The sequence below is a fragment of the Salvelinus namaycush genome, chromosome 32 (genome assembly GCF_016432855.1).
Source record: "Salvelinus namaycush isolate Seneca chromosome 32, SaNama_1.0, whole genome shotgun sequence".
Classification (NCBI taxonomy): Eukaryota; Metazoa; Chordata; class Actinopteri; order Salmoniformes; family Salmonidae; genus Salvelinus; species Salvelinus namaycush.
In genome coordinates this window covers 13905496-13931427 of record NC_052338.1, presented here as the reverse complement: position 1 = coordinate 13931427, position 25932 = coordinate 13905496, and the positions used below count along the sequence as shown (strand labels likewise).

The following is a 25932-nucleotide window of genomic DNA, read 5'->3' as shown; positions in this document are numbered from 1 at the left end:
GTGCGGTTCTTTCACAGGGGGATTGACAGAGTACTTAAACAAGAGTGAAACACCCTGCAAAACACAATTCACAACTGAGCCTTTCTAGGAAAAACATGCCAACGTTTACATGATGTGCAAATATAAAAACACAGACATTGAGTGATGCCCTCGTGTGCCCACCGAACCGCTGCATCGGGGCTAATTGTGTTAGTTCACAGAGGGGGAGGAGGGGGAAAGAGGCTGTAGCGAGAGTTTGGCCAGAGCAGAGAGCCTGTCTCTTGGTTGGGTTCCACAAGACAGACAGACACAGATGACACAGACACAGCAGCTGGAGGGCTTTATCAGGCAAAGTGAATTTGGGACCATGCAGAGATAGTTTTTTGCTTCAATGATGAACTTATGACCGAGGTCAAAAGGTCATGGACTAGATAATGATTGCCGCCAACATTTCCGCAGGGTGGCTGATCTCGTGGATGACGATCTGATGGCTTTCAGGCAACAGGATTTGTGGATCCCTACATGCTAGGTAGTGGGCAATACTGCAACCAATATATGTGGATATCCCTAAATAGGAGAGAACCAATTACCAAAAAAAACACAAAAAAAAGCGCTTCCTAGAGCAATTATGGTTCTTCTAAATACTTGTGTCACGGTCCGTACTTCATCGGAGGTGTTTACAGTTAGGACTACGTGGACAAAGACACATTTGTGCTTTGGACCTGTTTGTAACATGGCTTCCCAGATAGACCAGTGTGTTAAGGTGGTGAGTAGCTGAGGAGGAGAGGCCCTCCTTGGTAATTATGGAGTCCAGAAATAAACGGTGGCAGAGGCGGCAGTGGTGATGTTCAGAACACAACGTTCCCTGCACCGCTCTATTCACTCTCTCACTGCTCTGTTCTCGCGGCTCAACTCCATGTGCTCACAAGCGGCTGGGACTATTAAAGGGCCCAGAAAGTGTAGCACATGTAGCCGTGTTGCCTGAGAGGGAGAGATGGGGCTGATTACGACTGCTACAGAACGCTACTCTGATCCCTGGTCATCAACCACCACAACTATACAGGATTCTACAGGGGACAGAGTTTGGAATGTTACGGCAGTCCAGAATTGTTTAGAGATACAAAACATTTATTATGTGAAAGACAAGAAACTGCTTAAATTAAAAGTTAACCTTACCACAATGTATGAGTAAAACGCTCGAAAAAAAAAAAAAAAATTGTTTATTTATTTTTGTGAGTGAACTACACTGACCAAAAATATAGACCAAAAATATAAACACAACATGTAATGTGTTGGTTGGTCCCATGTTTCATGAGCTGAAATAAGATTCTAGAAAATGTTCCATACACACAAAGCTTATTTCTCTCAAATTTTGTACACAAATTTGTTTACATCCCTGTTAGTGAGCATTTCTCCTTTGCCAAGACAATCCATATACCTGGTAGGTGTGGCATATCAAGAAGCTGATTAAACAGCATGATCATTTCACAGGTGCACCTTATGCTGGGGACAATAAAAGGCCACTAAAATGTGCAGTTGTCACACAACACAATGCCACATGTCTCAAGTTGAGGGCTCATGCAATTGGCATGCTGACTGCAGGAATGTCCACCAGAGCTGTTGCCAAAGAATTGACTGTTCATTTCTCTACCATAAGCCGCCTCCGTCTTTTTAAATAATTTGTCAGTACGTCCCACCGGTCTAACTGCAGACCAAATATATGCCGTAGTGTGGGCGAGCGTTTTGCTGATGTCAACGTTGTGAACAGAGTGCCCCATGGTGGCAGTGGGATTTTGGTATGGGCAGACAACGAACACAATTGCATTTTATCCATGGCAATTTGAACGCACAGATACTGTGACAAGATCCTGAGGCCCATTGTTGTGCCATTCATCCGCCGCCATCACCTCATGTTTCAGCATGATAATGCACAACCCCATGTAGCAAGGATCTGTACACAATTCCTGGAAGCTGAAAATGTCACAGTTCTTCCATGGCCTGCATACTCACCCGTTGAGCACATTTGGGATGCTCTGGATCGATGTATACGACAGCGTGTTCCAGTTCCCGCAAATATCCAGCAACTTCACACAGGCATTGAAGAGGAGTGGGACAACATTCCATAGGCCATAATCAATAGCCTGATCAACTCTATGCGAAGGATATGTGTTGCGCTGCAAGAGGCAAATGGTGGTCATACCAGATACTGACTGGTTCTGATCCACACCCCTAACTTTAAATATATATATTTTTTTAAAGGTATCTGTGACCAACAGATGCATATCAGTATTCCCAGTCATGTAAAATCCAGATTAGGGCCTAATTTATTTATTTCAATTGACTGATTTCCTTATATGAACTGTAACTCAGTAAAATGTTGCCTTTATATTTTTCTTCAGTGTAGAATAAAGGATGCCATTTCAGCACTCGACAGGAGACGAGGCAAGTCCCGCCCAATTTACAGTGAATGCAGCAAGCAGCGAGGCTTTAAAACAAGGTAACCTATTTCCTTCTCAAAGGGCATCCTAATTCCCAACACAAACATGCACTGGTGTTCACAGCTGTGACACACACATGCACACACACACACACACACACCCCACATGTCTGGCCTTGTCCTACATTAGATCAGTATTTAGAGGAACTGGAGAGAGATGGTTTCTGGTCTGCATAGAGACACTGCCTGCTCCCAACCCTAACCTCACCTCAAACAGCCTGCGGTCATAAAGTAGGCTAAATACTTCCCTCCCCTCCCAGCACCCACAATTAACCTCTTCCAGGGTCCCGCCCAGCACAGGGATAGTTCTCTCCAAAACCACATGTGACTGGGTTGGGTCCAATATTCACTAAACACCGCCTGGCTGGGACTATAAACAACGATAGCCTTGCACTCGGCTAAACCTCCTCTCCTTTACCTGGTCTAAAAACACACTCAAGGTTCAGGCTGCTGCAGGAATGGGCTGGGCAGACAGATGTATTTACAAGTTGTTTTTGTGAGGAGCTGGTTGTTAAGTCTCTGGAGAACTACAGCTATCAGAATCACAACAGGTAAGCTAACAACATGTAAGCTAACATGCAGTGGTACAGACACAGTCTCGGATCATGTCGGAGAGAAACTCACACAGGAATCATGGCAGTGTGTCTGGAAACTTAGGTTGTGGGGGCCGACTCAGCCGAGGCCTTTTCAAAGCAGGTCATAAAGCAAAATGAAGCAAGGCGAGGGAGAAAAAACCCCTGACGTTTAGAGTTTAATTAAAGGGAACAGACTCCTCCTCCACTCTAGTTTAGAGAGAGGATGGAAAGAGGTGTGTGTGATCTCTAGAGCAGACAGAGGAGACCAGGAAGGAGGGATCCAAGGAGGGGGAGATTAATAAAAGGAAAGAGTGCAGATTACTCTCCTCCTCCAACCAATCCTCCGCTCTGCTCTCCTCCCAACCATCCTCCGCTCCTGTGAAGCTCCCAAACAACAAGCTGCTGTGTTATTGCCATGACCGTATACTGACTCCACAAACAACCACTAAACTACAAATACCACCAAACACCAAGACACAAACAGGGGAAGTCATGGAAAAAGCTTGCTTGGGTAAACTAAACTACTGTATCTGGCCCTATTAATGGGAAGAGCGTGGGTGGAGGAGGGGGTGGAGTGGCATTACTGACACCCAAACAAGTGGGTTCATTTAGGGCCCATCTAAAGACTGTTCATAATAGTCCTGCTTCAACAGAACAGGCAGCCTGAGGCAGACAGAGAGGGCCAGCCCCAGTCAGGCATGGTGCTAACCCTTCATGCTGCTCCTAGCAGGCAGCCACAGCTCCATCACACTCCAACTACTGCACTCTCTGTGAGGACCACAGGAGGAAACGACCACACACACCACTTTTAACTGCTCTGGTCAGGCCAGCATACCACCGTAGTGTATATACACTTGGCATGGTCCAGGAACACACACAGGACAGCCTACTACGGGAAGCAGGCAGGATAACCAAATATACTGCAGAGGGAAGCCAAACACAGACCAGCCAGCCAGGCCAATCATCCCCCTTCAAAAGAACTGCTATAGCAACCTACAGGAAGGCAGAAGCTATTTCTATAAACAGCATGTTGGTGTGTTCAGCCAGCCAGTGTCCCCCCTCTCTGGGAGTTACTGGTCCAGCATAGTGCTGTGCTGCTCTGGCTGTCTCCCCTCTGGATATGACTGGGATTACCAATGACCCAGACAGGGCTGTCTGATGTCTGACAGTGGAATAACAGAACCACAGCAGACTGGACTAGCCCAAACCTGCAGACGCCTTGCTCTCCCTTTCGGTTCTCCCTCTTTCAGACTTTCTCTGAACTGTCATTCTGTCAGCTTCAGCACTTTCACCAAAGTGAGAGGAAAGAAACCCCACACTGGGGAATGGAGTGGTGGAAGTGGAGGAGGGGCAGAGGGGTTACTGACAGCTGGTTCCCTTCCTCCCCTTTCAAGAGCCTGTTTGTCCAGAGAAACATGTGGACCAGCACATACATTTCCCATTTCATAACCACTCTATCCCAAACAGAACCAGGCGTTTATCCCTGAAATCTGAGCAAGAGATGGACAATACGACAAGTCAACTGCACAGTTAATGCATTCCCATGGCCGATAATACAAGGGATGCTGCAGTCCTCTCCTCTGACCAAGCAGCATCGAGGTTGTGTACTTACATAAGGCCAGGAGAGGAGGAGAAAGGCAGAATTCTCACATGAATAAATAATACATTAAACTAAAATCAGACATCTAATCCGATCTCAGCATGGGAGTGACATCCCTAAGCCTGCTCTGCTGTCACTGTTCTGACTGGGGGGATAAAGGGCTGACGCTAAATGACTCTACACCCCGGTTTAAAATGCTCAGGGGACACAGCTTTTTACACAACACTGGTGGAGAGGTGAAACATCTGTCATGTGGGTCTCTCTTCAGGAGGAGTCTGCAGTGCAATGTGGTAACACAATGTGTTCCTGTTCCAGGGGGGGGTTCTCAGAAGCCCTGTGGTAATGAAGGGTCTGGGTGGACCAGAGGTTCAGACAGTACCCCGTGGCTGGCTGCTGTGGTAGACAGACACAAACAACACCCAGCATACATAGGAGGGATGCAATGACAGACTAATAGTGTAGCGAAGCTACAGGCAAGTCTTAAGGAGTCGGTCAGGATGTTTTGTAAGTTGCAGCCAATGGCTATTAGTCACATACCTCGGGGGGGGGCTACACCTGGGGGAAAGGAGGTGCGTGTTGCTAACAGAGACGTTTGCTAACAGACATGCTAAATGGTCTCTCCTCCAACAACAACCCATCATCATAATGAGAGGGAGAACGTTATGGATCTAAGAAACATTTCTCAGAGGATTAACTTTGGATAAAACTCAAATCTAAAATGGCAATACTAATGAAAGTTCTACCTCGTTATGACTTCGACTCAATTAGATCTCATCTGAAAGACTATTTGTCAGTCTGGGCTTTCTCTACGTCTCCATACAGTCCGCAGACTGGGCTCAGCTTTCTGTAGGGACTTCAGAATTGACTGACTGGCTCTCTTCAATACTCTGGTCTGTAGTCACATCCTCTCTGGGGAATTAACTTCTACTTACTGGAGAGGGTTGTTTGTTTCAATGCTTAGTAAAGCACCACCCCACTTTGTTTAGTAACGACAGAAATACAGAAAGGCAGCCGGTTCACTATATAATCAGTCCAGTCCAGACAGTGCCCCACGGCAGGGTTCTGTTGCAGTGTGAATGACATTCCTCTATTCAGACCATGCCAAGTTTTATTCCTCAACAGATTTATACTTCAAATAGAGTCTACAATTACAATAACACTTTCCCCGAACGTCTGTTGTGAAAACAACTCGATTCCAAGTCAAAGCAGTAAAAACAATAATACCAATTTGTTCACTATGATCCTTGCCAAATTAAGTGATAAACTAAGAGACAAACTTGGACAAAGCTATTTCCTTCTGACAGCCGGTCCTGTGGGTTTGTACTAAGTAACAGAGCCACTGTTTTGGCTAACACCATTACCTGTCTCTAGTTGTCACAGGTGAGGTTCCAGAAGGTTATTGAGGTTATGTACACAACACCACATGCCACACTGCAACGACCTTGGCCTAACTCACCCACCTCCTCGTTCCCAACTTCACAGTATTTATTTCAACTGGGGGTTTTGCGAAAGAGGGGCTGTCGTCGTCTGTTTAAAGTTTAGGTCGGTGTTCGGCGCTGGCATTGTCTTCAAAAACAACATTTCCCCCCCGAAACTAAAGTGTGAAAAAAGTAACGTATTTTGCTTGGTTAAAGGCAGGAAGTCTGCTACATTAGTGTAGTTGAAGGTAGGATTCTGATGGAGCACATTCAACATGACATTTTCTAACTCTACATGACTGTTTGTTTTAATTAATTACGTGCACTGGGGGGATTCAGGTACATCAAACAACACTTGGCTGTACCTGAAAATTGAGATAAATGAGTCTCCTAAGGTAAACTTATGTTGACTGTGGCACCCCAGTAACATCTTAAGTGAAATGCATTCCCAATTTCTGCCTATGGGCATTTCCATCTGAAAGGACCCATGAGCACCAACATGAGAAGTTCATAGGAGCATGTCGAATTGGGTGTCAAATGAAAGCTAAGTCTATATTTTGGGGAAATTAAGGCATGGAAAATGCATTTATCTTTTAAAAAATGTGGCATTGGTTAGGGCTTTGATTTCTGGATAAGATGCATAAGGTCTCTTAGAAAACATCTACCAGAAAAAAAAAGTATTCAAAAAGGTATGGGTAATTCCACGGTTATGGAATTGCGCTGAGACTCATATTTTTCCCTTAAAATGTATGCCAAACAAAAACCTGAGGGAGATTTTACCATAATTCTGTGACCAAAGTTTTCATCTGCACAGTTCTTCTTTTAAATTAGTTTTTATAAAAGTTCGTGGAAATTGTTACAAGTAGTCCTTGTGCATAGAGTTGTATGGTTTGTTAAACTTTGAAATCAATGGTTTTTGTTTGGCATACATTTAAGTGAAAGAACTGAGTCAATGCGTAATTCCGTTACCGTGGAATTGTCCCAACACAAAACAATAAAAACCCATCTATGCTTTGCTTGTATACCAGTGGTTGGCAACAGGTGGCCCATGTGCCAAAAACGGCCCACGAGGGATTTTTATCTTGGTCCCCAAAAAATATCAACAGTTTAAATTCAGGAAATCTGTTCAAGTATTCACACAAATAAAAAAAACTAGACGTGATCGTGTCTATATGTAATCAAGGTAAAGTGCCTTCAGAAAGTATTCATACCCCTTGTCTTTCCACATTTTGTTTGAATATAAAAATGTATTGAGATTTTGTCACTGGCCCACACACACACACACACAATACCCCATAATGTCAAAGAGGAATTATGTTTTTCCAAAATTTTACAAATTAATAGAAAATGAAAATCTGAAATGTCTTGAATAAAACAGTACTAAACACTTTGTTATGGCAAGCTGAAATAAGTTCAGGATTAAACATTTCCATAACAAGCCACATAAGTTGCATGGACAGTGTGCGCAACAATAGTGTTTAACATGAATTTTGAATGACTATCTCATCTCTGTACTCCACAGATAATTGTAAGGTCCCTCAGTTGAGTGGTGAATTTCAAACAGATTCAACCACAAATACTAGGGAGCTTTTCCAATGGCTCGCAAAGAAAGAAGGGCATCTATTGGTAGATGGGTAAAAATGTAAAAACAGACATTGAATATCCCTTTGAGCAAGGTGAAGTTATTAATTACACTTTGGATGGTGTATCAATACACCCAGTCACTACAAAGATACAGGCATCCTTCCTAACTCATGAGGCCAATGGTGACTTTAAAACAGTTACATAGTTTAATGGCTGTGATAGGAGGATGGATCAACAACATTGTAGTTACTTCAGAATACTAACCTAAATGACATTGAAAAGGAAGCCTGTACTGAATAAAAATACTACAAAACATACATTCTGTTTGCAACAAGGCACTAAAGTAATACTGCAAAAAGTATGGCAAAGCAATTAAGATTTTGTCCTGCATAGAACATGTTATGTTTGGGTCAAATTCAATACAAATTCAGTACCACTCTCCATATTTTCATCAACTGTGGTGACTTCATCATGTTATGGGTATGCTTGTAATCGTTAAGGACTGGGGAGTTTTTCAGGATTAAACAGAATGGAGCTAAACACAGGCGAAAACCTAGTTCAGTCTGCTCTCCACCAGACACTGGGAGATTAATTGAATTTTCAGCAGGACAATAACCTAAAACACAAGGCTAAATCTACACTGGAGCTTACCAAGAAGACAGTGAATGTTCCTGAGTGGCCGAGTTAGTTTGGAATTAAATCCGGTTGAAAATCTGCGGCAAACCTGAAAATGGTTATCTAGCAACCAATTTGACAACACTTGACGAATTTTGAAAAGAATAAATGGGCAAATGTTGCACAATGCAGGTGTGAAAAGCTTAGACTTACCCAGAAAGACTCACAGCTGTAATCACCGTCAAAAATGATTCTAACATGTATTGACTGAGGAGGTTGAAGACTTATCTAATGAAGATAGTGTTTTATTTTAATGTTATAATTTCTCTTCCACTTGGACATTAAGAGTATTTTGTGTAGATCATTGACAAAAAGTGACAATTAAATCCATTTTAATCCCTCTTTCCAACACAACAAAATGTGGAAAAGGTCAAGGGGTGTGAATATTTTCTGAAGGAACTGTATGAAATTGTTATTTTCAAATAACATTTGATTTTGGCCTTAGTTCTGGTCAATTCACAGTGTACAAATTATTCTAATTATGTTCCGGCCCCCAGACAATTCCCTCTGAAAAAGAAATAATACATTTTTTTTAAATTAAAAATTGCGGCTGAATCTATTGCCTACCCCTGACAAAATCCATGCGTGCCAGCTATTTCATTCTGTATTTATAATGCAATTAGAATCAATTTCACTGAAAAGTTACAATTCACAAGTTGAACCTTAACCCTATGCAGCCATTATCATCAGCTTGGGCTACATTAGAAGTTGTCAGGCCAGAGCTGGTCGAAAGACTAAAGCCTGTGACGCTATATGACCCTCTTCAAAAGCAGTGCACTATATAGTGAATAGGGTGACATTTCAGACCCAACCTAAAGCTCCACCACTGCAGTGCCATGGAGGCCACACAAAGCTCGCCCACTACAGCTCTCTGACCCAGAGCTAATGTGAGTGACCAGCAGGGCCCCATGACTGGACAGCTACAATCACACCCACACATGGTCTCAGGCAGGGAGCCTGAATACAGGCCTGCTTTCCACTACTCCTTTGCACAAACTATTTTTCCTCTGTCCTTATACTCCTGTTGCATCTTCCCCAGCTCCCAAACTGTAACAGTCATACACTAGAATAGACTGTTCCAGAGTTCCCCACTGTCTCTGCTCTATACGTCTACAGGACCATGCTAATACTGTTCTTCCTCCGTGACCAGCTTACTAGTCGAGGCCACAGCTTCAGCATCTCGGCAGTTTATTGATCATTAGTTTGCAAAACAGACGTGGTTCCAGTAACAGGATGAGCTAGGAAATGACATCAGGGAATTATTCCAACTTCCTGGATCTCCCTGTTTTCCAGGAAAATATTGTATAATAGCAGGTGGAGAAAGATCCTTAAGCCTCTCCCCCTCAGTCTGAGTTGATCATCCTACAACCTCATAACTCACTGAACAAATGGACAGCACAGGCAGGACGGGTGAAAGCCAGCTGCACCGATGCATGTGGCTACTGACTGATCCCTCTACACTAACGACAGGCCTTGTTACCGGTCAGAGAGACAACCTTGTAAAAGCAGCAGCAAGGTCCCCACACTCATACGGGGAGGGGGGTTGGGAAAGGTAGTTGGGGGGAGAATTCGAATTAAACCAAGAGGGGCCTCCCGAGTGGTGCAGCGGTTTAAGGCACTGCATCGCAGTGCTGGAGGCGTCACTACAGACCCGGGTTTGATCCCAGGCTGTGTCACAGCCGGCTGTGACTGGAAAACCCCATGAGGCGGCGCACAATTGGTCCAGCGTCATCCGGGTAAGGGTTTTGCCCGACCGGGATGTCCTTGTCCCATCCCCCTCTAGCGGCTCCTTGTGGCGGGCCGGTCACAAGTTGTACTGCGTTTCCTCCGACACATTGGTGGGTCTGGCTTCCGGGTTAAGCGAGCAGTGTGTCAAGAAGCAGTGCGACTTGGGAGTGTTGTGTTTCGAAGTACGCATGTCTCTCGACCTTCGCCTCTTCCGAGTCCGCACGGGAGTTTCAGTGATGGGACAAGACTAACTACCAATTAAATACCACGAAATTGGGGAGAAAAAGGGGTAAAAATACAAAAAAAATGTAATGTAAACCAGGAGGAAGTGGAACCTCTGCGGGGCTCTTCCATGTTCAGTTCCCCCCCTGGACTCAGTTTAGTCATTACCCAGAGATCTGAGGGTCTTCGTAGATCCCAGGAGGAGGGGTGATGGGCACCTGTGCAGCAGCACATCAATGGGTCCTTCTCATGGCAGTGGACCATGGAGGCGATCTAGTTATCCCCCCTAACCTGGCCCTTGGGGCCTTGTCTGACTATGTCTACTCTGGTTGGCTGGGTCAGATTTCATGTGGTGAGAGAGAAGTCTCTATAAACTGACAGGCAGTGAAGGGTTCTGGGCTGTGGAACTCCATTGTCAGGGAAATTAACCTGCTCTGTTCAGTCTTATAAACCGATTCCAGAGTTTCACTCAGAGGGTTGTTTTGCATAAATAATTTCCTTTCCAGCTTTCTCCAAGTGAGGTGACACAAAACAGAGTGAAGAATGTTTAAGACTGTTGCTGTTGTGAGCAGCATTGTTGTCTCTGAGGTTAAGGTCTAGTTAAGTGTTTGTTCAGTCAGTCTGTGGGTCCAGATGACCCATACTGCATTAGAATAGGACAAGAGTGACAGAGTCGTGACTCTGAGTCAAACTAATGTCTCTGTGAGAGGCCCTGACAGAGGCCTGTTCTAACTACTGACCGTCTCTGAGAGATGCCTGTTCTAACTACTGACCGTCTCTGAGAGATGCCTGTTCTAACTACTGACCGTCTCTGAGAGATGCCTGTTCTAACTACTGACCGTCTCTGACAGAGGCCTTGATTGTTCTCCAGGTGGTCCGGAGACGCTTGGACAGCGTGACTGACGGGAAACCTGTGGTGCTTGTTAACACGGTGCTCCTGGTGCACTGGTGGTAGGCTGGTACGACCCAGCGCCACCACAGGGACCTAGCCACCACAGGGACCATTTACTCACAGATACACAGGCAGGAATACACCTCAGTACGACTAGAAGTTAGTAGAACAATGGCCTCAATACTCATCCCCAAAGAAACTACAGAGCAAAATCCCATAAATACTACTCATGCTTACACCATGAGTTATAATGCAATAAGTTCACCTTACCCTGCTATCTTTACTTAACTCTTCAAAACACCCAATAAAACCTTCATTCTTTATTAGGAGAGGCTGTGTATAATCTTCCTGTGGCTTCTTCATTCTGTATAAAATTATAGACTACTGGAGAGGCATCATTTCAACAGACAAATCCTTTGTGTCAGCAATGTGCTATGATAACACCCCGCTTTGTTCAGCCTCTTGTATTACAATCAGTGGGAGTATTGTCATAACATGGACTGTAGCAGTATGTAGTGAGACAGCACACCAGGAAACACAACACAGCCAATGACGTGAACATTCCACTGAGGATTTCACATGAATGATGGAGTCACTTGTATGCTGGGGCCCGCTGCAGTGGGCTCCCCATGCCTGGTATACAGGGGGAAGCAGCCTCCACATGCCTTGTGTATACGGTGGGTGGGGGTCCCATTCAGTGTTTAGGAGTGTTGCATTTGGATGAGCAGCGCTCAGCTCAGCCCTACACAGTGAGGAACCTCTCATTCAAGCGGGGCTTTTGTTCTCAGTAATGTCTGGTATGTCAGCACACTGGCTCCCATCGACTTCTTTCTATTGGCTGCATTTTCCTGCAAGCATTTCCTTTTAAGATAGCACACAGGACTAAACCATCCCCCCCCCCCACCACACACACAGAGGGCCAGCAGTACAGGACAGCCACCCCTCCAGTTTGAGGCAAACAAAAGGATCCCGACAGCTAGTGGTGAGAAAACAGACCCTATTCATTACATAACCACTGACGACGTAAAAGAAAACGATTGTTGCTGATAGAGAAAAGTGCAACACCATACAGGTCTAGTCTAGCTCCTCCTCACCTTGTCTCTGTATGAAGACCCGGAGCAGTGGGTGGGCCGTAGACACCGCCTTACAGAAGTTGTCGTCGTTGTTGATTGGCAGCAGGTCTCCGTGGATGTCAGCGTAGCCAATCATGACCTCCATGTTGGAGATGCGGTGAACGTGCATGATGAGCTTATAGAAGTCCTCGAACTTCCCCGGTTTGAAACGGTCCACGGAGAACCTCCGGAACTCTGCTCCGTACTGCAGGGACAACACATAGGGATGACTTAGCAAGAGTTGCTATGGGTGACAGAGCACAGCACTGAGCCCCGTTTGAGACTCAGGTAGAAGGTCGGCTCAATCTAATCGATCTGGCCTATAAACTTATAGTAAGACATAAATTAACCTCGATGGAAGAGAGTCCTAAAAAGCTAAGCAATCACAGTCACAGGATTGAGGGATGTAACATGTAAGGGTGACATTTTTGGCACACTTAACATACTGCAAGTATGAAGAGAAGTGATTTACAACGGATTCACATTGGAGAACAATCTACCACCACCAAGGTTATATGACGTTCAGAATTGAATTGGCAGACAGACACAATATTCATTCAGGACGTCAAAACAACATGATGATTCTGACCTTCACAGACAGTCTAACCAATATTAAACTGTCTACACAATGTAACACAAGTGATGACACGGGTAAGAACATAGCCAGATTGTTACAATGTGACTGCTACGCCCAGGTCTTTGATTTATCCCACTGAAGCAGAGGGAAGTGGATGTTTAGGCTTGTCCCAAATGCACCCTTTCCCCTATATAGTCCACTACTGTTGACCAAGGTCCCAGGTAAAATGTAGTGCACTTGCACTATATAGGCAGTAGGGAACAGACTTCGACAAAAGAACAATGTAGGTGAATGAGTCAGCAGTAAACCGGCCTATCTGGATGAGATGACGCGAACACAGTTACATTTTGTTCTGACGTTTACACGGTCTTCTGTCTGAGCAATATTATATGGACAAACTGACTACGTGCACACACACACACACATTTGCTCAGACAGGATGCCTAGAGGCGTGATTGTCTGTACTGGCCTGTCATTGTGTGTGTGTATGTGTGACTGGACCACCACGGAGAGCAGCTGGGTTGACCTAGGGGTCACAGCTGTGGTCATGTGACTGACACGGCCAGTAGAAACTCTAGCACTGTATGCGTGGGCACTGGGCCTGCATAACACAAGCCAGGCTTTGTCTCTGACAATAGCACTGTCACATTACAACCTCAGTCATTTGTGAATGGTGGCGCGATGTGCTTCACTCTGCGATGGTCCGGTAATTATTTGCTCAGAGACGAAGGTCTGAATGGCAGTTTGTCCTAGAGGGAGGCCTGGGTTAGACTGCTGGGAGACCTTTGTTAGACTGGGCCTGTCATGAAGGCTGCCATTACAATGTGAAATATCATCGGAGCATGTTGGTGAGGCAGTGCAATGCCAGGTGTGCCATCCAACTCCTACTGATGCCAAACACAAATAAACATACACACAGGCAAAGTCGCATATGAGCACACACTAAAATAAATCAGCAATTGATCCTTCCATTAAGCAATGAGATTGTGACAGACTGTTCTCTCTCAGCTTCTGGGCTAATGAGGTCTTGTGAGAAAAAAAAACCTAGCATGACTCAACAGTTATGAAAAATGTCAATCAGAAATCTAGAAGTGCTAGATATGTTAGTCGTTGAAAAGTAGGTTGTCACTGTATCCCCCCCCCCCCCCCCATTTATGTAGGTTACTGTGTCATCCATGTGACTGAGCTGTTAGAACAGCCTGTGTATTAAACCTGAACAGGCCCTAAAGGGTATCAGCCAGCTACAAGTCTAGACAAGGCCATGAGCTAAATTTGAATCAAAACCTGAAAGTAATACATCACACTAACAAAGAACCCCCCCCCCCCCCCCCCCCACAGGAGAATGTCAACAGGTCCAGGCAGGTACAGACTGCACTGCTCAACCATTAGGCCAACACACTGACTGACATGGAGGCTAGACCAAGCTCGCCAACGTCTTCGGTCTTATCACGTTTCTCCCGTGTGACAGTCTAAACTGCTCGGCTGACCTATGGGCAGTTTTGCATGGAGATGAAAATGCCAGTGGTTGAGAGATGAACCATGATGGGTGAGGGAGGGAGGGAAGAGGGTGAGGTAGATACTGCCGGGTGAGAAAAGACATGCTAACAGTATCATCTTACACCTCTGCAGATAACACCTGCTGCAGAGACAAACCAGCCCGCTGCAACACAGCTCGCCTTTGAGAAGCCCTGTTGTTCTAGTCTGGGGTTATCAGAAACAGAACAATTCCCCTGAGAACAGGTTCTCATCCTGGGTCAGTGAGAAGCAGGAACTAAAACCCTTTATGACATAGCCAGGAGACTGATAGCGACTCACTCCATCAGATAGTGGTGAGAGACGGTGCCTGGCTGATGTAACACTCCAACAGGCCTGAATAAAGTGGTGACGGTGAGTATGTATGTTGTGTCACTAGAGGACACTGGTTGACTCACTATCACTACTACAGACAGTTCTGTGATGACACGTTTAGTCCTGCCCAACCTAGCCCATCCCACTATGGCTCTCGATGACACATTTCTCCTAAAGTTTCCCCCTCAACCTGTCCGAGGTTGTGTTTTAAAACACACAACACCCAAAAACAAAACTTTAAACTGCTTGATCCTTAAGGGGTTCCCAGGCAGGAGAGAGAGCCCAGAAGGGGGGGACTAACTCTCTCCTAGGGCTCCTGAAACAGATCCTCCTTTCACCACAGACAGAGAGACAGCAGGTCATCAGCATTCCAGCCCTGGTATGAATTAGAGTGAGGCTGAATACTCACACAGCCCTCTGAGACAATGGAGGGGCTCTGCAGTGGGCATGGTGCCATGATGCACTTCACCAACGAGAGCCTTGAGCCTTCATCAAAACACAGCCAGCCACAAATTCCAATAATGCACAACAAAAATTATACAACCTGCCTAAGTGGACAGGCTGTGAAAGACAGCTGCAAATGCACTAGACTCCAGTTCCATCTTAAACCTTGCTTATACGAGAGGAGGATAGAGAGGAATGACGGAGGAACCTGAGCAACATATCATAGTAGTAGTAAAAGAACACACTATCAGTACAATATATTGACATGTCAGGATGGAGGAAAGGCAAGACATGGGCCAGTAGTTTAGAGATCAGGTATCTGAACTTATCTATTCCAATCAAACAGTTTCAACAGCACCTTTTCATCTTATCACCAGTCTGTCTGTTGGTTGGTAGGTAGGTAGGCAGGCAGCTGGCACATACTCTAGACTTAGAGTGATGTTTACAGTGTGAGAGGAAGAGGTAGCTTCACACAGAGTCAGACCCCCCAGCAGGTCAAGAGATGCTTGTCCTAATAACTAAAACACTAAATGTCTCGGGTTTCTGGCATTGTTGCGGGAAGTAGTTTGGGGCTGGAGCTGCAGATGGCTATATCGGTCCACTAATACAAGACTATTAAAGCCCAGTACACTATCTTTGTGAATACTCCCCCCCCCCCCCGTTTCTGGCCCAAATCGATTGATGACTAGATTGTTGTTCTGCAACAATGAGAACAGATTTGTTAAAATAACTGAATTAATTGATGTTAGGACTTGTATTGGAATGTTATTTGTTTGAGAAAGCACAGCTATGATAAATATTGTAAAGTCGGTCGGTGTATTGCCGTGGTGCTATTGAAATCCACACGCTGTCAGTGTCAACTAGGTTACTTAGTAGCAACAACAACAAAAAAGTGTCGTTTCAGAAAGTATCCATGTCTTGACTCTACTTACTCTCTTGCAAATTAACAGGAGTCTTTCGTTCTAATAATTAACACGTTTAAAAAGGACTTTCCTCATTTCAAAACCAGTTTTTCGAGAAAATCGTGACAGTAGTGAAAAATCCTGCTGCCATGGCATAAGGATTTACATGATTAGTCTTCAGCAGGTTTTTCGCCAGAAGTTGCCTTGTGAAAACCACAGTTTACAACCAATTCTTCATTTAGACAACTGGCTTAATTGTTGAGAGTGCAAATTTTCCCATAGCATGTGCCAGGTCAAATCTAGACAAGTAGTTGTATGGTCTGCAGTCTCCACCACCCCCGAGTCACTTTTGCCACAAACCCCATTCCAGAGTATGTGAAGCAGTTTAGGCTGATTTAGCCTAATTTAAAAAAAAAAATGCCACGATGGTGTCTAAATGGGTGCCATCGATAGGGTAGTCTGCTTACCTTGCTTTTCACTTCAACCGCGATGCAGTCCAAGTATTGCAGGGAAGACTGAGATTTATTAAAACTCCGATTCATTTTTGGGGTTCGAATAAAAGTTGACGCGCTCGCCCACAGAAAAGGGGCTGTTTGGTTCTATGTCCAGTCGCCAAACCCCCTTAGTCCCGCGTCGTTTAGACAGCAAAGCTTATCTACAGTTTAACTTCAGTTATTTGACTACCTCGTTATTTGACTACCTTTTGTGCTGTGGTCCGCGACGCATTGGAGAAACTCTAGGGCGAAAATAAAAAAGAAGAGAACAAATCGGCGCCTTTGACTTGGGGGAGTGAGTTTTCAGATGACATCATCGAGCTCCTCCATGAATGTTTTCAGCGTTCAACCCTCCCAAACACCAGTCCTCCGAGACGCCAGGGACGCGAGGCCATCACAGTGTATAGATATCCATAAAAATACTGTCAATGAGAAAAAAACATCTCATTATTATTATGCAATAATGCCCGAGGAGGTGTGGCAAACGTTGGAAACCACTTTATAATAGCAATAAGGCACCTCAGGTGTTTGTGGTATATGGCCAATATATCATGGCTAAGGGCTGTTCTTAGCAGGATGCAATGTGGAGTGCACGGATACAGCCATTAGCAGTGGAATATTGGACATATACCGCAAAACCTTGAGGTGCCATATTGCTAATATAAACTGGTTACCAACGTAATTAGAACAGTAAGAACAGTAAAAAGTAATGGTTTGTCATACCCATGGTATATGGTCTGATATTCCATGGCTTTCAGCCAATCAGCATTCAGGGACGAGTTGCATCATCCCCAAGAACAGCTCTTAGCCTTCGTACAATGGCCACATACTCCCCAGGCCTTATTGCTTAAATATACCAGGGCTATGATGTAAAAATACTAGTTTACTGTTCTATTTATGTTGGTAATCAGTTTATAATAGCAATAAGGCGCATTGTGGGTTTGTGGTATATGGACAATATACCATGACTAAGGGCTGTGTACAGGCACTTTCGCGTCGGGCCTTGTATTTTGAAACTATTCAATCTGACTGAGAGCAATCTCTGACAATAACCTAGTTTATAAATCATGCAGCATTCACTCACTGAATAATACAAACTGGTTTACATCCCTTTGTCCTATTTCCTCACTAGAAATAATTTATAGATGTGAACTTAGTAGAGATCCATACAATAAACCAAGAAAGACACCAAGTTATTCAGGGCCAGCCATGAGGATTGAGAAGCAATATGGTCATGGTGTTTGTGTGTTCATTTTATTTTATTTATTTAACTAGGCAAGTCCGTTAAAAACAAATTCTTATTTAAAATGATGGCCTACCCCGGCCAAACCCTAACGACACTGGGACAATTGTGCGCCACCCTATGGGACTCCCAAACACAAGCGGTTGTGATACAGCCTGGAATCAAATCAGGGTCTGTAGTGACATCTCTAGCACTGAGATGCTGTGCCTTAGACCACTGCGCCACACGGGAGAGAGAGAGAGTGTGTGTGTGTGTGTGTGTGTGTGTGTGTGGGTGAGGGGGTGTGTGTGTGTGTGTGTGTGTGTGTGTGTGTGTGTGTGTGTGTGTGTGTGTGTGTGTGTGTGTGTGTGTGTGTGTGTGTGTGTGTGTGTGTGTAGCTGTGTCTGCAGGTTTACTGTCTGCATTCTGGCGGTATGGAGACGCCTGCAGAACAGAACAGCTGCAGCCCAGCCCTCTGGTCCAAGCTGCGAGGCAACGGGAGCATCTCTTGACCTGCTGGGTGTCTGTTGACTCTCTGTGTATGACACTACCTCCTCCCCTCACACTGTAAACATTACTCTAAACACAATATTTGTCTACTCTTGGCCTACTCTAGGCCTACTCTAGACCAAAAGGGAATATCAGTTCATTTTGATTAAGGCCTCAACAGAATGTGGAAATTAGGCCTGAAGTTACATCTGAAAAATATCCATAACTTTTATATTGCTATGTTATGTAGGATCTATACTATTTTATTATTTGAGATCATAACCGTTTTTTATAAATGCAGTATTATGGACTGATCAGAAATAAATAAATCAGATATTATGTAATGTAGTTCATATTTGTCTCGTATTGAACCAATGTACATACTACTCGACGATGTATCAAGAAATACGTGTACCCAGCTGAGACTGCCCTCCAATGGCCTCTGGATGTCATTGCACATGTGTCCATAGAGTTTTTTACGTTGGCATGAGGACGCAGACAGACATTGATAAAATAGCCTACACACTACAGACGGTATCAGTATGATATTCTATATAAACTCAGCAAAAAAAAGAAACGTCCTCTCACTGTCAACTGCATTTATTTTCAGCAAAATTAACATGTGTAAATATTTGTATGAACAAAACAAGATTCAACAACTGAGACATAAACTGAACAAGTTCCACAGACATGTGACTAACAGAAATTGAATAATGTGTCCCTGAACAAAGGAGGGGTCAAAATCAAAAGTAACATTTAGTATCTGGTGTGGCCACCAGCTGCATTAAGTACTGCAGTGCATCTCCTCCTCATGGACTGCACCAGATTTGCCAGTTCTTGATGTGAGATGTTACCCCACTGTTCCACCAAGGCACCTGCAAGCTCCCGGACACTTCTGGGGTGAATGGCCCTAGCCCTCACCCTCCGATCCAATAGGTCTCAGACGTGCTCAATGGGATTGAGATCCGGGATCTTCGCTGTTCATGGCAGAACACTGACATTCCTGTCTTGCAGGAAATCACGCACAGAACGAGCAGTATGGCTGGTGGCATTGTCATGCTGGAGGGTCATGTCAGGATGAGCCTGCAGGAATGGTACCACATGAGGGAGGAGGATGTCTTCCCTGTAACGCACAGCGTTGAGATTGCCTGCAATGACAACAAGCTCAGTCCGATGATGGTGTGACACACCGCCCCAGACCATGACGGACCCTCCACCTCCAAATCGATCCCGCTCCAGAGTACAGGCCTCGGTGTACCGCTCATTCCTTCGATGATAAATGCGAATCCGACCATCACCCCTGGTGAGACAAAACCGCGACTCGTTAGTGAAGAGCACTTTTTGCCAGTCCTGTCTGGTCCAGCGACGGTTGGTTTGTGCCCATAGGCGACGTTGTTGCCGGTGATGTCTGGTGAGGACCTGCCTTACAACAGGCCTACAAGCCCTCAGTCCAGCCTCTCTCAACCTATTGCGGACAGTCTGAGCACTGATGGAGGGATTGTGTGTTCCTGGTGAAACTCGGGCAGTTGTTCTTGCCATCTTGCACCTGTCCCGCAGGTGTGATGTTCGGATGTACCGATCCTGTACAGGTGTTGTTACACGTGGTCTGCCACTGCGAGGACGATCAGCTGTCCGTCCTGTCTCCCTGTAGCGCTGTCTTAGGCGTCTCACAGTTGCAATTTATTGCCCTTGCCACGTCTGCAGTCCTCATGCCTCCTTGCAGCATTCCTAAGGCACATTCACACAGATGAGCAGGGACCCTGGGCATCTTTCTTTTGGTGTTTTTCAGAGTCAGTAGAAAGGCCTCTTTAGTGTCCTAAGTTTTCATAACTGTGACCTCAAATGCCTACCGTCTGTAAGCTGTGTCTTAACGACCGTTCCACAGATGCATGTTCATTAATTGTTATTAAGCATGGGAAACAGTGTTTAAACCCTTTACAGTGAAGATCTGTGAAGTTATTAGGATTTTTACGGATTATCTTTGAAAGACAGTGTCCTGAGAAAGGGATGTTTCTTTTTTTGCTCAGTTTAGTATAAAGATTAATTTGCAGGAATATTTTATGACTTTTCTTGTAAGTGTTTTGTAACAGAGTAGATTCTGTCCGTATCTGACTGGGCTCCAACTAGCAATCTTCTGGTCCCCGCAGCAACCCCATGCAGTCGGTAGAGTCCAATGGTGGGTCCAATGATTATTAATAACGCTGTTTGTTCAACTACGTACCACACCTTTATAAATGTATCTAAAGGAAAGTGAAACAGAGGTAGACACTATACTATTAGGAGCAGGTATCTAGATAAGACTTAACTAAACTAATGATGGAAGCTTAAGTATTTTGTTGCATCATTTCTGCTGCATTAGTCTAATTTGTATATGAACTTATTATTTTAAAGTGACACTGTTATGGTATAACCTTGTCGGTCAGGACCAGCACTTTTCTTGTTACTTCTAAAGAAATACAAAGAAATTCAAAATGGAGGACCAGACCTGTAATCATCTAAACTGATAGTGTTTGTCTCTTTATCTCTTGGTCTGTATTCTATTTCCCTTCATTTCTACTTCTGCTTCTGCTTTATGTTCTCTTCTTACTGATCTCTCCTCTCCAGTTTATCTACTTATCAATCAAACAAACAATCTGATTAATTGCTAATTGTCTGTCTGTGTATCTGTTTACCAAGGTAGAGTGCTCAACTAAATCAATGTTGAAAAGTTAAATCAAGTATTCTTTCTCCCCAGAAAAGGCAACAAAGTTGCTCTCACCACTGGACTCTGAAGTATTGTTTTTAAGGTAGTATATGTCACCTTTACAACCCCTGCTCTCATGGGACTAGAAACAAAGTCTGCTCTAGGTGAAATTGGACTGGCTGCAACCTAGTCTCAAAGCATATTATTATGTATGTAAATCAGATGCAAATTTATTATGATATGTTACGTTTCGTATGGCAGGTATCAATTTGTCAATGTCTTTATTGGGTCTTCAGTGGGCTATACTCTGCCTTGTCTCAGGATGGTAAGTTGGTGGTTGAAGTTATCCCTCTAGTGGTGTGGGGGCTGTGATTTTGCAAAGTGGGTGGGGTTAATCCTGCCTGTTTGGCCCTGTCCGGGGGTATCATCGGATGGGGCCACAGGGTCTCCTGACCCCTCCTGTCTCAGCCTCCAGTATTTATGCTGCAGTAGTTTATGTGTCGGGGGGCTAGGGTCAGTCTGTTATATCTGGAGTATTTCTCCTGTCTTATCCGGTGTCCTGTGTGAATTTAAGTATGCTCTCTCTAATTCTCTCTTTCTTTCTCTCTTTCTTTCTTTCTTTCTCTCTCTCGGAGGACCTGAGCCCTAGGACCATGCCTCAGGACTACCTGGCATGATGACTCCTTGTTGTCCCCAGTCCACCTGGCCGTGCTGCTGCTCCAGTTTCAACTGTTCTGCCTGCGGCTATAGAACCCTGACCTGTTCACTGTGATTACTATTATTTGACCATGCTGGTCATTTATGAACATTTGAAAATCTTGTCCATGTTCTGTTATAATCTCCACCCGTCACAGCCAGAAGAGGACTGGCCACCCCTCATAGCCTGGTTCCTCTCTAGGTTTCTTCCTAGGTTTTTGCCTTTCTAGGGAGTTTTTCCTAGCCATCGTGCTTCTACACCTGCATTGCTTGCTGTTTGGGGTTTTAGGCGGGGTTTCTGTACACCCCTTTGATATATCAGCTGATGTAAGAAGGGCTATATAAATAAATTTGATTTGATTTTGATTCATCCATTTTGTATCATATGTTACGAATTACAATTCATATTATAAGTTAGGAATTTGGTAAATGTACTATATGTTCCGATTTGGCAAAAAAAATATGTTAATAATATGTTCCGAATTCTAGCTAGGTGGCTAACGTTAACTAGCTGGCTAGGGGTTAGGGTTAAAGGGTTAAGTTTAGGAGTTAGGTTAAAGGGTTAAGGTTAGGGAAGGGTTAGCTAAAATGGTTAAGGTTAGGGTTAGGGGAAAGGTTAGCTAAAAGGGTTAAGGTTAGGGAAGGGTTAGGTTACATGCCAAGTAGTTGCAAAGTAGTAAATAGTGGAAAAGTTGCTAAAATCGTAACCTTTGGGTTGCTAGATGTTTATGTTATTGCCTTAAATTACCATTTGTCTTATGTAACCATACACTACATAACATACTGTATTATACTAATAAGTGTGCCGGATTTACGTTTGTTATATTACGTGTAGTCTATGACACCAGGCTGTTGGGCTCTATTATGTCAGCACACCTGCCCCTAGCCCTCGACGTATGCTTCCCAGCCGAAACAGTTCGGAACAGTACGTGTGTAACCGATGTGAAATGGCTAGCTAGTTAGCGGTGGTGCGCGCTAATAGCGTTTCAATCGGTGACGTCACTCGCTTTGAGACCTTGAAGTAGTGGTTCCCCTTGCTCAGCAAGGGTCGTGGCTTTTGTGGAGCGATGGGTAATGATGCTTCGTGGGTGACTGTTGTTGATGTGTACAGAGGGTCCCTGGTTCGCGCCCGGGTCGGGGCGAGGGGACGGACTAAAGTAATACTGTTACATTGGTGCCGTGACTCGGATCACTGGTTGCTGCGGAAAAGGGGGAGGTCGATAGGGGGGTGAGTGTAAACGATGTGAAATGGTTAGCGGTGGTGCGCGCTAATAGCGTTTCAATCGGTGACGTCACTCGCTTTGAGACCTTGAAGTAGTGGTTCCCCTTGCTCTGCAAGGGCCGTAGCTTTTGTGAAGCGATGGGTAACGATGCTTCGTGGGTGACTGTTGTTGATGTGTGCAGAGGGTCCCTGGTTCGCGCCCGGGTCGGGGCGAGGGGACAGACTAAAGTTAAACTGTTACACGTGCATATATTATGAAGACATTTTATGACGTTTTTTGGGGGGTTTGGGCTTCGGTAAGGTTTTTTTTCGGGTGAGCACACAAACATTTTTCTCGTGGGAACCGAAGTCGGTTGCCGAAGTCTACGCCCCCTAGTCGGCGATTGGTCGACAGTAGGAATTCTTCAACCACGTACCTGTTGTGTTTCAACGACAGAAGACGTTTCGGGGGGAAAGTATCATTTCAAACGTGTAGCACAAGCGACGATGAGCACGAGAAGGAAGCTGTAGGGAGAAGCGAAATAGAATCCATAGTTGGCGGTATAGCAACAGCTGGACTGTGGCTGACAATGATGATAGTACTGATGGTATGGGTGGGGATGATGAAAGAGGGGCATAGAAGTAAAAGGCCATAAGTAGCCTACTATTAATGTTTGAGAAGGTTTTACCTAAGAAAGTACAGATGGGCTTCCTGGCTTTCACTGTTGGAGAGTTTGTCCCACAATGTCAAGGTTAGCGGTTGTAATTGTGGTGGGTGGGGGAGACACAGTGAAGCATTTGGGGAATGCCAGGTGCAGAAAGAGGCTAGAGAGGCCCAAAGATATAAAATCACTCATAATGTCTCTTATGCAGAGACTGCAAGGCAGATTGGTGGAACTATTAGGCAGAGTGATGGAGATAATAGGGTCCAGACATGGATACGAGACCTGCTCAGAAATCATGCTCACACAAATGTGTCATTTCAAAGGACACCTTAATAGTTAATCAGATTGACTTTATAGCCATCATTGGAAAGGTTATCAACCTGACTGCGTTTGTGCAAACTGCCAAGTTGAAGATCATTGTGGAAGCAGCAACAGAGTTTTTAGGAGTAACAGATGTGACTGTCGCCATGATTGTTGATATGTTGACTCCTAATAATACTAATGATGGAATGTATCAGTATGATGATAATTAGAGTTATGGTTTTTGTTATCCTTCAGTGGAATGCCAGAAGCCTTATTGCTAACGGTCAGGAGTTTAAGAAATATTTAATTGATTTAGAGATCAAACCTGATGTGATATGTGTTTAAGTAACGTGGCTTAGACCACATCTTGATTTGATTATTTCTGGTTATAGCTCAATCAGATCTGTCAGATCAATTGGACAGGGTGGTGGTGCTACGTTCATAAGGGAAGATCTGATATATATCGTAAAATACCTGTCCCATCTTAATATGAATGTGTGATGGTGGATATATACAGTGCAGGTAGTAATATTAAGTTACAGCATCTTTACAACCCTTGTCGTCAGCTATCTGTCGCGACGTTTGATGAAATATCAGGAGGATTAGGCTCCAGAGATATGGTGAGGTAACTTTAATACACATAACAGTTTATGGGGAAGCACACATACAGATGCTAATGGTACTATTGTGGAAGATATGATGTTACTATTCCAGATAGGGTATCATTCAGAAGATGGGGCTTTCATAAAGCAGACTGAGAACAGTTTGGTGATCATTGCTTAAAACTTCTTTGGGATAGGGGGCAGCATTTTCACTTTTGGATGAATAGCGTGCCCAGAGTAAACTGCCTCCTACTCAGTCCCAGATGCTAATTTATGCATATTATTATTAGTATTGGATAGAAAACACTCTGAAGTTTCTAAAACTGTTTGAATGATGTCTGTGAGTATAACAGAACTCATATGGCAGGCAAAAACCTGAGAAAAAAATCCAAACAGAGAGTGGGAAATCTGAGGTTTGTAGTTTTTGAACTCAGCCCCTATCGAATACACAGTGGGATATGGGTTATTTTGCACTTCCTAAGGCTTCCACTAGATGTCAACCGTCTTTAGAACGTTGTTTCAGGCTTTTACCGTGAAGGGGGCCGGATGAGAGCTGTTTGACTAAGGGGTCTGGCAGCAGCCTCGTTCTCAGACATGCGCGTTCACATGAGAGGTAGCTCTCGTTCCATTGCTTTTCTACAGACAATGGAATTCTCCGGTTGGAACATTATTGAACATTTATGATAAAAACATCCTAAAGATTGATTATATACTTAGTTTGACAAGTTTCTTCGACCTGTAATATAACTTTTTGATATTTTCGTCCGACTGGACCTGAACGGCATTTGGATTTGTTTACCAAACGCCCTAACAAAAGAAGCTCTTTGGACATAAATGATGGACATTATCAAACAAAACAAACATTTATTGTGGAACTGCGATTCCTGGGAGTGCATTCTGATGAAGATCATCAAAGGTAAGTGAATATTTATAATGCTATTTTTGACTAATGCTGACTGCGCAACATGGCGGATATTTATTTTGGCTGGTTTGCGCTCTGAGCGCCGTACTCAGATTATGCTTTTTCCATAACGTTTTTTTGATATCTGACACAGCGGTTGCATTAAGGAGAAGTTTATCTATATTTCCATGTATAACACATGTATTTTCAGTATTTCTGTAAATTCATGTGGCTCTCTGCATGTTTCACTGCATGTTTTGGAACTACTGAACGTAACACGCGAATGTTAAATGAGATTTTTGGATATAAATATGAACTTTACCGAACAAAACATAAATGTATTGTGTAACATGAAGTCCTATGAGTGTCATATGATGAAGATCATCAAAGGTTAGTAATTAATTTTATCTCTATTTGTGCTTTTTGGGACTCCTCTCTTTGGCGGGAAAAATGGCTGGGTTTTTCTGTGACTTGGTGGTGACCGAACATAATCGTTTGTGGAGCTTTCGCTGTAAAGCATTTTTGAAATCAGGCACTGTGGCAGGATTAACGAGAATTTTATCTTTAAAATGACGCCTAATACTTGTATGTTTGAGAAATTTGATTTATGAGATTTCTGTTGA

General features: G+C 44.2%; 1 protein-coding gene across 1 annotated transcript in view; it reads right to left on the bottom strand.

Annotated features, from left to right (window-relative positions):
- The window catches only part of LOC120027467 (partitioning defective 6 homolog gamma-like), a 38881-nt gene extending 22014 nt beyond the window's left edge, over positions 1 to 16867 (bottom strand). The window contains exons 1-2 of the mRNA XM_038972412.1: positions 16521 to 16867; positions 12265 to 12487 (exon numbers count right to left, since the gene is read on the bottom strand). Of these exons, the coding sequence (XP_038828340.1) occupies positions 12265 to 12487; positions 16521 to 16595 (298 nt within the window). The 5' untranslated portion in view covers positions 16596 to 16867. The remainder of the gene's footprint in view (positions 1 to 12264; positions 12488 to 16520) is intronic.
- Between the last annotated feature and the right edge of the window lie 9065 nt (positions 16868 to 25932).